Source organism: Malus domestica, chromosome 11 (genome assembly GCF_042453785.1).
Source record: "Malus domestica chromosome 11, GDT2T_hap1".
NCBI classification, from domain to species: domain Eukaryota; kingdom Viridiplantae; phylum Streptophyta; class Magnoliopsida; order Rosales; family Rosaceae; genus Malus; species Malus domestica.
The window spans coordinates 6,800,289-6,814,786 of NC_091671.1; the positions used below are offsets into that span (position 1 = coordinate 6,800,289).

At 37.7% G+C, this 14,498-nt stretch overlaps 3 protein-coding genes across 3 annotated transcripts; all 3 read left to right on the plus strand.

Moving 5' to 3' along the window:
• The first annotated feature begins 889 nt into the window (after positions 1 to 889).
• On the plus strand, positions 890 to 2,751 carry LOC103436662 (uncharacterized). The gene is made up of 3 exons (XM_008375103.4): positions 890 to 1,163; positions 2,071 to 2,211; positions 2,479 to 2,751. The coding sequence occupies exons 1-3, from the start codon at positions 942 to 944 to the stop codon at positions 2,623 to 2,625; spliced, it is 510 nt and encodes a 169-aa protein (XP_008373325.1). The 5' UTR covers positions 890 to 941; the 3' UTR covers positions 2,626 to 2,751.
• A 3,271-nt stretch (positions 2,752 to 6,022) lies between these two features.
• LOC103447451 (probable anion transporter 4, chloroplastic) lies at positions 6,023 to 10,035 on the plus strand. The gene is made up of 9 exons (XM_008386646.4): positions 6,023 to 6,669; positions 7,176 to 7,402; positions 7,544 to 7,910; positions 8,121 to 8,165; positions 8,249 to 8,395; positions 8,922 to 9,059; positions 9,167 to 9,200; positions 9,307 to 9,486; positions 9,679 to 10,035. Exons 1-9 carry the CDS (start codon positions 6,244 to 6,246, stop codon positions 9,687 to 9,689), a joined length of 1,575 nt encoding a protein of 524 aa, XP_008384868.2. The 5' UTR covers positions 6,023 to 6,243; the 3' UTR covers positions 9,690 to 10,035.
• Positions 10,036 to 10,657: 622 nt separating this feature from the next.
• Positions 10,658 to 13,752, plus strand: LOC103412834 (calmodulin-binding receptor-like cytoplasmic kinase 2). Its single transcript, XM_008351356.4, has 6 exons — positions 10,658 to 11,137; positions 11,428 to 11,684; positions 11,768 to 11,936; positions 12,181 to 12,270; positions 12,391 to 12,686; positions 13,275 to 13,752. Exons 1-6 carry the CDS (start codon positions 10,906 to 10,908, stop codon positions 13,599 to 13,601), a joined length of 1,371 nt encoding a protein of 456 aa, XP_008349578.2. The 5' UTR covers positions 10,658 to 10,905; the 3' UTR covers positions 13,602 to 13,752.
• The last annotated feature ends 746 nt before the right edge of the window (positions 13,753 to 14,498 follow it).

Below are 14,498 nucleotides of genomic sequence, written 5' to 3' on the forward strand. Positions count from 1 at the left end.
CCTCTATCAATACTATCATTTGCGAAAAACATACACCAATGGATAGTATCTTGAACGTAATATGTTATCTCATCCATTACCAATGCAAAAATATAAGGACTTAAAGTTGAACATTGGTATAACTCTATGATTATGGGGAAGCTTTCAGTTTATCCGTCATGAGTTTTTACTGCAGTCCTTAGTTCATCGTACATTTATTGCTTGTATATATGCTATTGGTATTCTTTTCTTCTTTAACATCCTCTAAAAAATTTCTCTTAAAACCCTATTATACACTTTTTCCAAGTATTTATTAAACATAAATCCATACAGAAATTAAACTTTTCTTTATGCACTTGAAACTTTTTCAACTCAAAAATTGCAAAAATAAAAAAGGGTACTTATCTCAAAACAATGGGCCAAAGGAGACGGATATGTCACATTGCGAACTTGTGGCAGAAGCGCCACCGTTCTTCAATGCAGTGGTCTAGAAAGCTCACTCTTTTATTCGTTCGACGAGTTCATAGTTATTAATGTACAAGCCGGAAATGATTTCATTCACGTATTTCGTGCGCTTATGTACATGGTTTAGCATTTGTTCAACCATGGTACATAACATATTGTTGATGACGTACAAACATGTAACGTACATTTTCGACAATATCAAAGTGCATTTCTTCTTTATTAAAAAAAAACATACATAATGCTCGGAAAATATTTATTTGGTTAGTTTTCGAGCGCTGCTGCTACTGTCGCCGCAGGACTTGGAGAATTTTTCAGGAGACTTCAAAAGCAAAACAATGATGGGCTGTGGCCCATGTAGGAGTTCACCAATTATCCAAATCCAATGGAAACCCACAGGCCCATTGTTGCTCTTACGTAATACGTACCTACTCGAGCCAGCATGGTCTTCGGCTCTTTATATTCCAACCATGCCCGGAGCGAGTCGCGACTCGTGAGAGATGGATACGAATGAACGAGGTAGTGCTAATATGGAGAGGGCGAAGATGTTCCTGGGGCTGACGCCGGACGAGTCAGAGGCTGTGTCGCGACTCGCTGTTCCAGAACGGCAGGCCGGCGAGGGAAAGAGCTTCTACGACGCTTTCGCTCTTGCGGGAATGCGAGTCGTCCGAGTCGAACCCGGACTCGTCGTATGTTCTTTCAAGGTCCCTCCCCGACTCACTGTAAGCCTTCTAATTAACTCGCTACCCTCCTCGTTTGGTTGCAATTGCAAGTAAATTTTGGTTTACATTTCTTGAAATTTGGATTAGCAAAATCATCATCAAAAGCCAAATTAGCTTGAAATGTAGGTAATTTAAGCTGTATTTTAACTCTTTTTAGTTGCTAATTTAACATGATTTTTCTTAATTATTTCAACATTTACACTGGTACGATCATTTCTCCTTACAATTTAGGGGCAATTTGCAAATTTACAACTCAACCTATGCTTACTTTTATTTATTTAATAAATTTAGGCCAAATTGCATAAATGATCCATGTGTTATAAGTAATTCGAAAGATAGTCTTTATGCTAAAAAAAACTCGGATTTAAACTCCTCTGTAATACTGCGTTAGCAAATTTAGTCTAAAAATGATTTTTTCTTAAAAGTGATTTTTTAGGCGCTCTCTCTCAAAAAAAAAGTAAAGAGAGAGAAAGGAACAGACTCAGACATGGATATGGGCATGAGATCAACCCCTTGTCTCTCCCTTGTTCTTTTTGTGTAATGACCAAAGCTTTTCTTCTCTTCTTCTCCGAAGAAGATGGCTCTGCAAGAAGAACCCCAAGAGCTCCAAAACCCTCCAATGGCATTCGATCCTTTATTATTCTGTGAAAAAGGATTTGAGGAAGATTTGGGAGACAATGGTAGTGAGGAGGATATTGAGAACTGTGATGGGTTTTGAAAAAAGCAATCATCTTTCCCTTTGATTTTCTTGGAAAGTGATATGTAAAACCAAGTTCCTAGCATAACCATATTGAACTTCTTAGACCCTCTCAGCCAAACAGTTTTGAGTTTATGTTGGATACTTGAGTACAGTGGGTGTGTTTTGATATGTCAAATTTTTAGTTTTAGTTCTTAATTGTGTTTGCAGGACAGAAGTGGAAACTTGGCAAATGGTGCGATTGCAAACCTTGTCGATGTCGTTGGAATTTCTTTAGAATATGGCGAGGGACTCCCTATGATTGTTACAATCGACATGTCTATCTCGTATCTTTCTACAGCGAAGATTGATGTAAGCAAAGCCTTCCCCTCAAATCCTTGTTTCCGTGTGAAATTTCATTCAGTTCAGCACCCTTAATCGACTTTCTTGGCGAATTTCCGCCCCTATTGTGTAGAAGCGTCACCGGTATTGTTGCAAATGGTCTCTTTTGGCATAAAACTTTGTTTTGCAATTTCTGTTTCTATAACAATTGATCTCTCTGTCTCGTCCTAATTTTATCGGATGTTCCCCAAATGACTTATAGCATGCGATATTTCTTTCTTTCATGTCAAATTGCAGGACGAGCTCGAGATCACCTCAAAAAGATTAGGAAACAGAGGAGGTTATACTGGAACGGTGGTAGTTTTGAGAAACAAAACAACAGGGGAGATTATTGCTGAAGGTCGACTTTCGATGTTCCGTGCACTTGGTTCTAGCAAACTGTGAGTGTTAATCTCATTAGGGTTCCTTTCCTTTGAAACATATTGTATTTACCATTCATGTTTGGCCATCTAATGACTTGTATTGATTCCAAATCTTCTAATGCTAAATACTCTGCAAGTTCCATCTCAACCTCCCGCTCCTTGAATTCTTGGACGGCGATAGTCTTGTGGTGCGACAACAATCAACTTTTCTTTGTGCACGCAATACATTTCGACTCAAAAAGAAATGAATAAGAGTAAGCTTGTACTTGCCTCAAAACAATGTGCCAAAAGGGACAGATGAAACATTGCAAACTTGTGCCAGAAGCGCCATTACGCGGTGGGAAAAGGCAGGTTGTTGTGTTCAATGCAGTGGGGCTAGAACATAATTTGACACAACGTCCAGCTTAATATCAAGATTTTCAAGCTTGGGGCATCAATAAAAAGATTGTACACATAATGTCAATTATCAACAGGCAAACTTATGCGCAACGATTTCAGTTGAAGCTTCGTGAGCGCTGATATCTCCGCCAATAGTCAAGCCTTCAAGTACATAGCAGCATGAAAAAAGCATGGAGTAGGAGAAAAGCACACAATCAACAGATGTCGTAAAAGGTTAAGGGCCATAGCAACCTTTGTCTGTAGTTAAAATCTTCAAGGTCGCTCAAGTCTAAACAGGTATCAAAAGTCCATAGGTTCTTCCATCTTTTAGACAAAACGTTGGTCCTCACAAACATATTTTGTTCGAAGGAATGAAAGGATGGGACAAAGGACTGCATCTGGTAAAGAGCATCTCCAATGAGAGTTTTCAAAGTTGTCCTTATCGCTGTACGCTGCATGCTATATACAAGGACTATGGGACTTCCAATGGGATGGAGCAGCTCTCCTTACTAAACTATAGAACCTTCCATGTGAAGGCTTTTTCTTTTTCTTTTTTCAATCGATGAGGAACCAACGGTCTAGATCTAGACAGCTTCTTGTTTTTTTATTTTTTTATTTTTTTTATTTTTTTATTTTTTTAAATGTTCTTATGTTTAGATCAATGATTTTTTTATTTTTTAATCCCTACCAAACGATAAGGGCGTGTTTGTTTGTCCTCTTTAACCCTCACTAGATTGGACTAGACTAACATCTAGTCTAATTCTGTGTTTGTTAGTATCAGGGATTAGCATTAGTGGGACTAGGAGGGATTCGCGCTCACTAAAAAGCCTTTGGTCTTAGCAAGACCCTCCAAAAACAGCTGGACTGCTAAGACCAGCTTCATTCACTCCTCTAATCCTCTGCGAGCTTCTTAGATCTCGCCCCTTCTGCTTTCAGACCCATGGATCTTGTCCTTCGCACATCAACAGCAACAACGGTCTCGCACTGCAAAATCAGGACAACGGTCTCAACTAGGGATGGGCAACGGTTATGGCGGGTGGGTAACCACGGTTATTTACCCATAACAGTTAATGCTCATATCCGCATAACCGTTTACCCGTTGGGTAATTGTCTAAACCGTTATACTCATACCCATAACCGTTTATAAACGGTTAACCATATCCATAACCGCATACCCATTTAACCGTAACCGTTTAATACCCGTTTACCTATTTACCCTTTTTAACCCGTTTATCTTCTTTTTTTACCGTTACTCCTTTTTCATCCGTCTACATTTTTTTAACAACTTGAAAATAAAAAAAAAATTGTCATAATTTTTTTTTTTTTTGACAATTAAACATCATTGTAGGTACATTCATCATACATTTCCGTATTTTAATTTTTGAAGTCTTTATATCATTCCAATAATTGAAATAATAGTTTACAGACGATATTTTTAACTGTTACCAATGAAGGTAAATATAATATTTGCTAAGTATTATTGGGTTACAAGAATTGTTTAGAAGACATTTTTGTCAAAGCATTTCTGTCAATTTCACGATTACCCGCAAGAAATTTAAATTAATTTGGCAAATTCTTGATGATGAGAATCATCATTCCTATAGCAGTGTTATTGAGAGAACGACCGATGAATTCCTTGCTAATTTATTGGGTGCTAAGTATTATTGGATCGAGAACATGATTTATGTTAGTTTTACATATATAAAATAAATAAGTAAACGGTTATCCGTTTATAACCGCGGTTAATACCCATTACCGTCTATTTAAATTTTCCAGGTAAACAGTTATACCCATAACATTTATTTATCTAAATGGTTATCCATAATCGTAACCGTTTAATTTAAATGGACAGATAACCACGGTTATCCATAATCAATGGGTATTTGCCCATCCTAGTCTCAACCACATGCTCCGACTGTAGACCAAACTTCTCAACCTTTCGAAAAATTTACAAACACGAAAAAATGAAAAGAGAAATTGATGAAGCAAATCAAATCACGGGCAGATATAGGCTTCCCCAAAGCTCATATATGTTGAAAATGGAGATAAAATGCTACTAAAGCAAATGATTGAATAAAAGAAGCATCTCAACATTTCAACAACAACGATTAACGGAACAAAGTCAGGCAGTAATAACTTGATCATAGGGAGAAATAACCCATCAGCTTGTTTCTAGGAAATGTGAAATTTTGCAGAAATTTTTTGCAGAAAATAGTTTTGAAGGATCTGAAAATTTGCAGAGAAAAGATGGAGAAACGAAGAGAATATGACAGGGTCAAAGAGGGAGAAAAGCAGATAAGTTTATAGGGAGAGGGAGAGTTCTTAAAAAATGAAAAATGTTGCATAATAATAAAATATTAATAAGCATGTATTAAAATATTAATAGATATGTATTAAATAATGTAATATTAAAGTTTGTTATTATTTTGATTTTTAATTCGACATTCCACCAAACCCTTCATTAAGTTAGTCAAACTTAATCTCTTAAACTAATCTAGTTCGAAATAATTCGGTACAACAAACGCATCCTTACCTTCCATTGAGGATAATATTTATTTAGAGACCTCAAAATTCATTTGACGTAGTCTTTAAAAATGGTGGGGGTGTTTCTATTTAAAGAATATCATCGAAGATGCTCTAAGCCTAACCTACCCTAGGCCCCTAACCACTGATTGATGCTTTTGACGTGGAACCCTTTTGGACCCTCATCCTTTATTAACAAAAAAATCTAATCATGTGATCCACAACTAGTTGACGTATCTAGCATCGCCCAAACCCAAAATGTAGACAACAAAATGGGATCCGGATCCGGATCCAAATTATGAGGATTTTAAGATTTTACATCTTAATCATTCATCGTGTTTCATACAATTAAAAATTATTTAATTTTTTTATTTAAAATTAAATACAAATAATATTTGATAAAAAACTGATCGCATTACGATGAACAACTATATTGTAAAGATTCCGATAATCTCCGCAAGGTGGATTTAGAGAGGATTCCCTAAAATCATTTCAGTACCTAACTCCTGCGATAATTACGAAAAAACGGTCGTATATATTCCCTACAAAAATTAATGATTTGATAATATAGATTTCCACTTCAGCCCTCAAACTTTCTCCGAATTTACAGACCTGCTTAATACACTTTTTTGCAAAACAGGAGGGGCAATCCACGTAATTTTGGCACTATCAAAACACACGATTTCCGTCGTCACTCTCACTGGCGACTGCGACTTTCTCCGCCACTGCGCACTTCACCATGGCCTCCGCAGTCCGAACTTCTTATCCCGCTGTCTCCCGAGACCGAAACGTTACGAAGCCCGAATCGAAGTTCACGATCCCTCCGCGTTTCGTCGACTCGCAGAACCGAAACAACCGATTCCGAGACGTTTCGTCGGCGAGCTCGCTGCAGAGAATTCGACTGCGGCATGACTCGGCCGTGCTCCGCCCCGTTGTCCCGCACAGAGTTAGGGTTTCTTCCAACGACGCTCAGTTCGGCTCGGAGGAGAACGAAGTTCAGGCGCCGAGTTTCGCCGAGTTTATCACCTCGGAGCGGGTCAAAGTTGTGGCGATGCTCGCTTTGGCGCTGGCTCTCTGTAATGCGGACCGTGTCGTGATGTCGGTGGCGATTGTGCCGTTATCGCTCTCTAATGGCTGGAGCCGCTCGTTTGCTGGTATTGTTCAGGTAGTTATCTCCTCATTTCTCCTTTTTAAATTTAATTTAATTTTATTTTATTTTTCTATTTTATTTTTTATTGAAATGATTTTATTTGAATTTATGAAGTATATGAGCATACAAAGTTTTGAAATTAATGCCTTCAGCTGAGGGACTGCTCCAAATCACCAAAGAGTTGAACTTGAATCAAATAATTGGTGATTTAAATATTGAGAAGCTGTTTAAATATGTAGATGTTGAATCAATGGACTCGATTTATTCTCATGATCTTATTATGACTATGGAAAGTAATTTCCACACACGCATTTTCTCTCCTTGCACACCCATGTTTATTTATGCCTACGGATTGAATAAATCAAACGAGAATCAAGGGACGTAATAACCAGGGTGTGGAAAAGGGGAAAATATTTAAGCTAAAACTGTTGAACTCATGGGTTTTCAACAAAATCGATCTAGAAATTGTTTTTGGTGATAGTGGGGAAGCTGAAATACTCATTTGAAAAAATGGTTGGCAGTCATCTTTCCTTTGGGGATACCTGGTATCTCCCATAGCTGGAGGGACACTTGTGGACTATTATGGTGGTAAGGTAGTCATGGCATGGGGGGTCGCTTTGTGGTCTTTAGCTACCTTTCTTACACCGTGGGCTGCGGAAACTTCTCTATGGGCTCTCCTTGCTATGCGAGCTCTCCTTGGAATTGCAGAAGGAGTGGCTCTTCCGTGCATGAACAACATGGTAGCGAGGTGACGGTGGTCTCTAAACTTCGTTTTTTGATTTATCAATCACATTAAAGTCAGTTTAATGATGTGCTTCTAGACGCACGGGTTCTTTTTCAGTTAAATTGTTGGTTAAGCTTTGATCAAGATGTGAACTTTGTGTTTCAGGTGGTTTCCTCAAACAGAACGAGCCAGAGCTGTTGGACTTGCAATGGCTGGGTTTACGCTTGGAAGTGCAGTAGGACTCATGCTTTCTCCAATCCTCATGTCACAAGGTGGTGTATTTGGACCATTTGTGATTTTTGGTTTATCCGGATTTCTTTGGGTTTTGGTGTGGTTATCGGCAGCATCAAGTACTCCTAACCAAAATCCTCAAATATCAAAATATGAATTGGATTACATATCGAACAAGGGGCAGAAGTCCTCTTTGGTGGAGAATAAACCTAAGACAGCCAAAGTGATCCCTCCCTTCAGGCGCTTGCTATCTAAAATGCCAACCTGGTCCATAATAGTTGCGAATGCCATGCACAGCTGGGTAATGCATATACATCTCATGTCAGGTTATTTTACCTGAGAATCATATTGTTAGTGTCCTTAACATGTGTTGAATATAACATCATCTAATTGGGGACAAAATTCCTATAGATAACTTTTTGTGAATTCATATTTGCTTTGTATCCTTGTATGGAAATTATATATGCTTGCACGGAATCATTATTTTTATTTCCTTTTTCAATTTTTGCAGGGTTTTTTCGTTATTCTTTCCTGGATGCCCATTTACTTCAACTCTGTAAGGCCTAATGTTTAAATGTATTTTCTTTTTTGCTTTCTATTGTGAGGGTTGTGTAGCTTATGCTTGACTCTCTACTCCAGGTGTACCACGTTGACCTCAGACAAGCAGCTTGGTTTAGTGCTGTTCCATGGATTGTCATGGCGGTCATGGGATATGTTGGTGGTTTGTGGTCAGACATATTGATACGAAATGGTACAAGTGTCACTTTGACTCGGAAGATCATGCAGGTATGTCAAGGAAATGCGGTTCTATGTACTAGTTTTTTACTATACGAGGCCTTAAACTTAAAGATGGATAATCCATAATATGGAGGTTCTCACTTCAAATATGGTAAGAATGATCAATAAAATAGATGGGAAGGAAACTCCTATATTTTGAGCTTATTTGCGGAAGGTTATACTTGTAATCTTGAAGTTTAGCATTATCAAATGTTTCTCATCACCGGGGATTGTTAAATTTCTAGTCAAAGTAGATCTTTGTTCAAGAAAAATTTTATATCCTATAATGTCATATATATGAGAGGTCGCACTTGGTGCGATGGCAAGTGCCTTCGCCCATGAGCGGTAGGTCTCGGGTTCGAGACTTGGGAGCAGCCTCTCCATAAATGGGGGTAAGGCTAGCCGACATTCACCTCTCCCAGACCTTGCGTAAAGCGGGAGCCTTGTGCACTGGGTACGACCTTTTTTAATGTCATATATATGAATTGAATTTCCAGTCATCTTATTGAATGTGAATATTATTCCTTCTCCGCAGTCAATCGGTTTCGTTGGGCCTGGGATAGCTCTTGTGGGTTTAGTTACAGCAAAAAGTCCAGCATTCGCATCTGCTTGGCTTACTTTAGCAGTCGGGCTGAAATCTTTTAGTCACTCCGGTTTTCTTGTAAATCTCCAGGTTGGCACAGTGAATGTTGTTAAAGTCAACTCTTTGTTAGTAGTTAGTACCCAGAATTGATTCTTTATTTGTATGGTGTGACTTAATTATGATGTTTCTTTAACCAGGAGATCGCTCCGCAGTACTCTGGTGTTTTACATGGTATGTAAAAGTAGAATTCAGTATATTAATTTTCCAAAGCTTAGTGAAATATACAAAATTGTTTAATTGGTAAAATTTGATATTATCCCGTTATTTGTTGTGTTAGGAATTTCAAATACCGCGGGAACATTTGCTGCCATTTTGGGAACAGTTGGAGCTGGTTTCTTTGTTGAACTCGTGGGTTCTTTCCAAGGATTTCTATTGCTCACATCACTCTTATATATTCTTTCTGCCCTTTTCTACAACGTCTTTTCTACCGGAGAGAGAGTAAATTTTGATGAACCTAGTAAGTATCATCGTTATTGATTCTTTAAACTTGATTTTCCGTCCAAGCCCCCACCCCGCTTTTAAACTTCCATTAGGAATTACAGATATTTGACTTAATGACCAATTCGTTGCCTTGTTATACCGTTTATACTCCTAATGGGTTGACAGTTTTATATCCCTAATGGCATGTGGATTGACTTTTGCTTGACAGTTCATGAATGATATTTTAAGGCTGCTGGTGAAGCATCAATTGATAATGATGAGACGATGTGTCTTCAACTGTAACTAATGGAGCAGTCTAATGGAATTGGACGGTATGTTGGAAAGCGACTTGACGAATGGTACAGATCGTTCGAAGATCTGTTCGAAGTCATCCGTTGTATCGATGAATAACCTTTTTGTTCAGTGTATGAATCCAAAGCGTGTACAGTGGATTTTCTAGTAGTGTTCCTCCTCCTCATGCATCAGTAGTTTGTTTCAGGTGCATATGGGGATTCTGGTTGCCAAATTTTGTAAAAGATATGTATAAATATGTTCCAGAGGTATGATGCCGGATTCTTTCCTCTTACCTTCCTCATTGATTGATTGTGGTTAACATCCACACATGCATGAATGACTGATGGTAGCATTTTGTTCGAGTGATATGCTACAAGTCAATATCATCATTTTAGATATATCAAGTAAAAAGTTGAAATTACGAGCGCACGATGAAAATGAACGCTAAAAATGAAGATTTGAGCAAAGGAAAATGATTTGCACAATCCCACCTTTTGCTTTCATCCATCTGTTTATGTTTCTTAATTATTTCCTATTTTATTCAATCAAATGGTTAGATAAAGAAATCGGCGTACAGAAGGAAAAGGAAGTGCAGAAATGGAGATGCAACCTATTAATATATTGTCTCATTGGAGAGATTTTTTAGTGTGACCGGTACACAGGATGGTACATCATGTGTCATTAAACAAATGATGGGATATGTGGGCTAAAAAGTTAATAACTTAAGAAATAAAATTTCCTACCATTCCTATAAAAACATGTGGTGTATCACTTATATTCCTGTCTTAACTAATAATTTCTCGTCCAATTGGACCAAATAACATTAAAAATTAAAACTATTCTTCCTTCTTTTTTCTGTTTTGGCAACCACTTTTAACATATTCTTGAATTCTTCTATTGACCAAATCATAACGTTGATAATTCAAATTATTGTTGCTGAGTTGTGCTTAATCAAAACACGGAATCACGATTAAATTACTAATCACTTGAATTAGTCTTACAAAGCATAGACATTAGTGGGCAAATCAAAATTCAGGACTTGAAATTTTATAGGTAAGAATCATAAATACTTGTAAGCAACAAATGCCATGTCGGTTTCGTTTCATCGAAAGAGATGATCAAAATCCGCATATGCCGGCCAAAAACTCCATAACTTGTGGCCATGAAGAGAACACCAGGTCCTCACAACCTGCAAACAAATCAGAGGAAGCAAATCTCCAGTTTCCAGCATGAAGATGCCAACAAGAACAAAACTAAGCAGCAGCATCGACCAAGTCTTATCAGGGCAGCGGTGAAGAAGGTTGCTGGGATTTTCAAAGTTCTTTTCGGGCAGAGAAAGGCTGCTGCTGTGATTGAAACAAGAAGAAACAGTTCTCGAATCCAAGGGATTTCGTGTAAGTTTTCAACTTTTGTGTTGCTTTTGCACAAATCTAAAATTAGACATGTTTGGAAGTGCTTTTAGAATGGCTAAAAGCACTTCCTTTCAGACATGCTTAGGATTTTTATTGATAAATTTGGATGTAGTTTGAATGAAAGCGCTTTTGAGTAGAAGTTCTTTCTGTAGAAGCATTTCCAATGGACTAAGATCATGTGTTTTGCAGCTTGGTAGATACCATATGTAGATGTGGTGCTTTCAAAAGTCGAACATTAAGTAGTTTTGTTGATGTTTTCTTCTGCCCTGCAGCTTCAACTGATCGTTCGGCAACTGATCGTTCGGCAGGGAGTGAGACTAGGAGTAGGAGCTCATCAAAGTTTAAGCTCTCACAGTCCACTAGTTCTGCCAGTGGATTAATTGAGATGACTAATTTCTCCTTCGAAGAGATTCTCAAAGCAACCGAAAATTTCTCTCCCGCGAATAAGATTGGCCAGGGTGCATTTGGAACCGTCTACAAGGGAAGGCTTGGAGATGGATCTCTTGTTGCTGTAAAGCGTGCCCGCAAGGTATGGATATTGGTAAAGCATTGTTCGGACAATAGTTAATGTCATTTTCTGTTAGCTTGCATAACGACTTGAAATTTGCGCAGGCTGTGTCCGACAAGCACTTAGCAATGGAGTTCAAGAATGAAATCCTTACCTTGTCAACGATCGAGCATCTGAATTTGGTAAGGTTATATGGATACCTGGAGCATGGAGATGAGCAGATTATTGTGGTTGAATACGTTGCAAATGGAACGCTTCGCGAACATTTGGATGGTAAGTCTTGTGAAAACTTATGTAACTTTATTGGGTTAGTAAGTATAAGCCGGAGAGCAGAGATAGTACCTGAGTATCTGTTAGACATAAGTTCATCAGGTGGAATATGTAAGTTCCGCCGAGAAACTGGAATTGTTACTTCAAAATTTCAAATAACAAAAAGAGTTAGATAAATCAAAGTAGAAATAACATAATACTTCGATCCAGAAATGTTGTTTATAAAAATAGTCATCTTTTCATGAAGGTATCATTGGAAATGGACTTGAAACCGGGGAACGTTTGGACATTGCTATTGATGTGGCTCATGCAATCACCTATCTTCACATGTATACAGGTATGTACATCATTTTCAATCCGGAGTACTCGACCGATAAATTTTTTTTCATTTTGCTTCCCAATTAGTTTGAGTAGACTTAGGAAATTGACAACCTAAAACATCTCATGTATTTGACAGATCCTCCGATAATCCACAGAGACATAAAATCTTTAAACATCCTCATCACTGAGAAAATTCGGGCTAAAGTAGCGGACTTTGGGTTTGCACGAGCATCTGCAGACCCAAACGCAACTCATATTTCAACTCAAATAAAAGGAACTGCAGGATACTTGGACCCCGAGTACCTCAAGACTTATCAACTCACCGAAAAGAGTGATGTTTACTCCTTTGGTGTCCTGCTTGTAGAACTTATGACGGGAAGACGACCCATCGAACCACAGAAGCCATCCAATGAAAGAATAACAGCAAGATGGGTAAGAGTATAACTGATTAAGCATTCTTTACATTACTAAACCAACATGAAGCTGGAAATTTGTTGGGATTGATGTCTGTTTCTGTATGTTGCTTTGCGGTAAAATCTTCCCATATTTCCACCTTACATGATTTAGCCATCGCTGAAGTCTTGTTTTACTCTTAATCTCCCCGATTTCTTTGACTTCCGACATTCATCACATGTTTCTGTTGAACTTTAGACATTCTGTCATTCATGCTCTAGTAACATCCACCATGTTCCTGTGTTGTATTTGCACATGAAACACTCACCATATGAAACTGCTACAGGTGCGGTGGCTCAGTTCATCCTCCTCTTCAGACGTCCTATTCCCATGTGTTAACACATATCAGCCTAACCATGTTAACACATATCAGATACCCGACAAAGCAAATTCCAAAATTAGAAACAGAAGAATTTCATCATTCAAATTACAACTAGTAGTTGAATAATTCTTGTAAAGATTGAAAAATGCATGTGCTTTTAGCTTCAAATTCATGAGACCGGTGAAGAAAGTTTCCGATCCCTATAGATTATCGGAGCACAAATGAACTGTTGTTTACATCTGCAGGCAATCCAATTGTTGAAACGAGGAGATGCGATACTTGTCATGGATCCAAGGCTACGGAGAAATCCGGCGTCAACCATGGTATTGGAGAAAATCCTGTTGCTAGCTCAGCAGTGCCTTGCACCTCTAAGACCGTCAAGACCCTCCATGAAAGAATGTGGTGAAGTATTGTGGGGAATTCGAAAAGACTTTCGAGAAAAATCCCTCTCTTCTTCTTCCTCATCTGCTGTTCATTATTCTGCCAATTATCCAGTGAGGGATCCAAAGATGACTCGGCAGATATCGTTTGGGATTGAAGATGATGATAGGCATAAATTTATCTCTGCCTAGCTTTTAAGAATTTTGCGTGAATTATTTACTTAAATTTGTTTTCTTCTTTAATTCAAGTGTTAATTTGAACAAAAAAAAAAAAAAAAAAGGATCTTTGTGTATAAAACCCAATCTTCAAATATTGAAATTCAATGTCAATCAGATTTTGTGATGTCTGTAGTTCTTTCTCTCTTGAAAGGACATGAAAAACCTAAACCCAAACTGCACAAACTGTTTTATTCCATTCTTCGTGTAAAACCCCTTTTCATGCTTCCAAAGCTTTTGGACAACTTTTGGAAAAAGCACTTCTCTCATACAACAACAGAGTTGTATCATGACATTATTGGTTTTTTTCGGGTAAGTAATGTTAATCTTACCACATATTTGTATCATTATTTGTATTATCTCTCTAATAGAAGTGGGGCCCACTAACATATATGGGTCCATCTCTATTAAAGAGATGACACAAATATGTGGTAAAAGTAGCATTTGGGATACATATTAGTATTCCATCATAGCGAAACTTTCTTATCCTCCTTCATTCTTCTCGGCTCTTTTTGACATACTACAACATTGCACGATAATCCAAATCGTATATTTTTTTAGTAATCAATTAAAGATTAACCTTGCCAGAAATCAACCAAATTCAAAATCCTTTAATTATCTAACGATTATTCAATAAATAGACGAGCTATGTTATTCAGTTAACTAACACTTGTTAATCATATGGTTCAATGATTTTTAAATGGTGAATTACAAAGTAGACGATTTTGATCATAGTAGACATTGTCAATGTTATACCTAAATCGCAACCCCATACCTTAGTCAAGAGATGCTAACAAAATTGTTTCGCTCAGCTATAGATGTTTATCAGCCATTAACATGCAAAAAAAAATCTTATTATATTACATCAAAAAC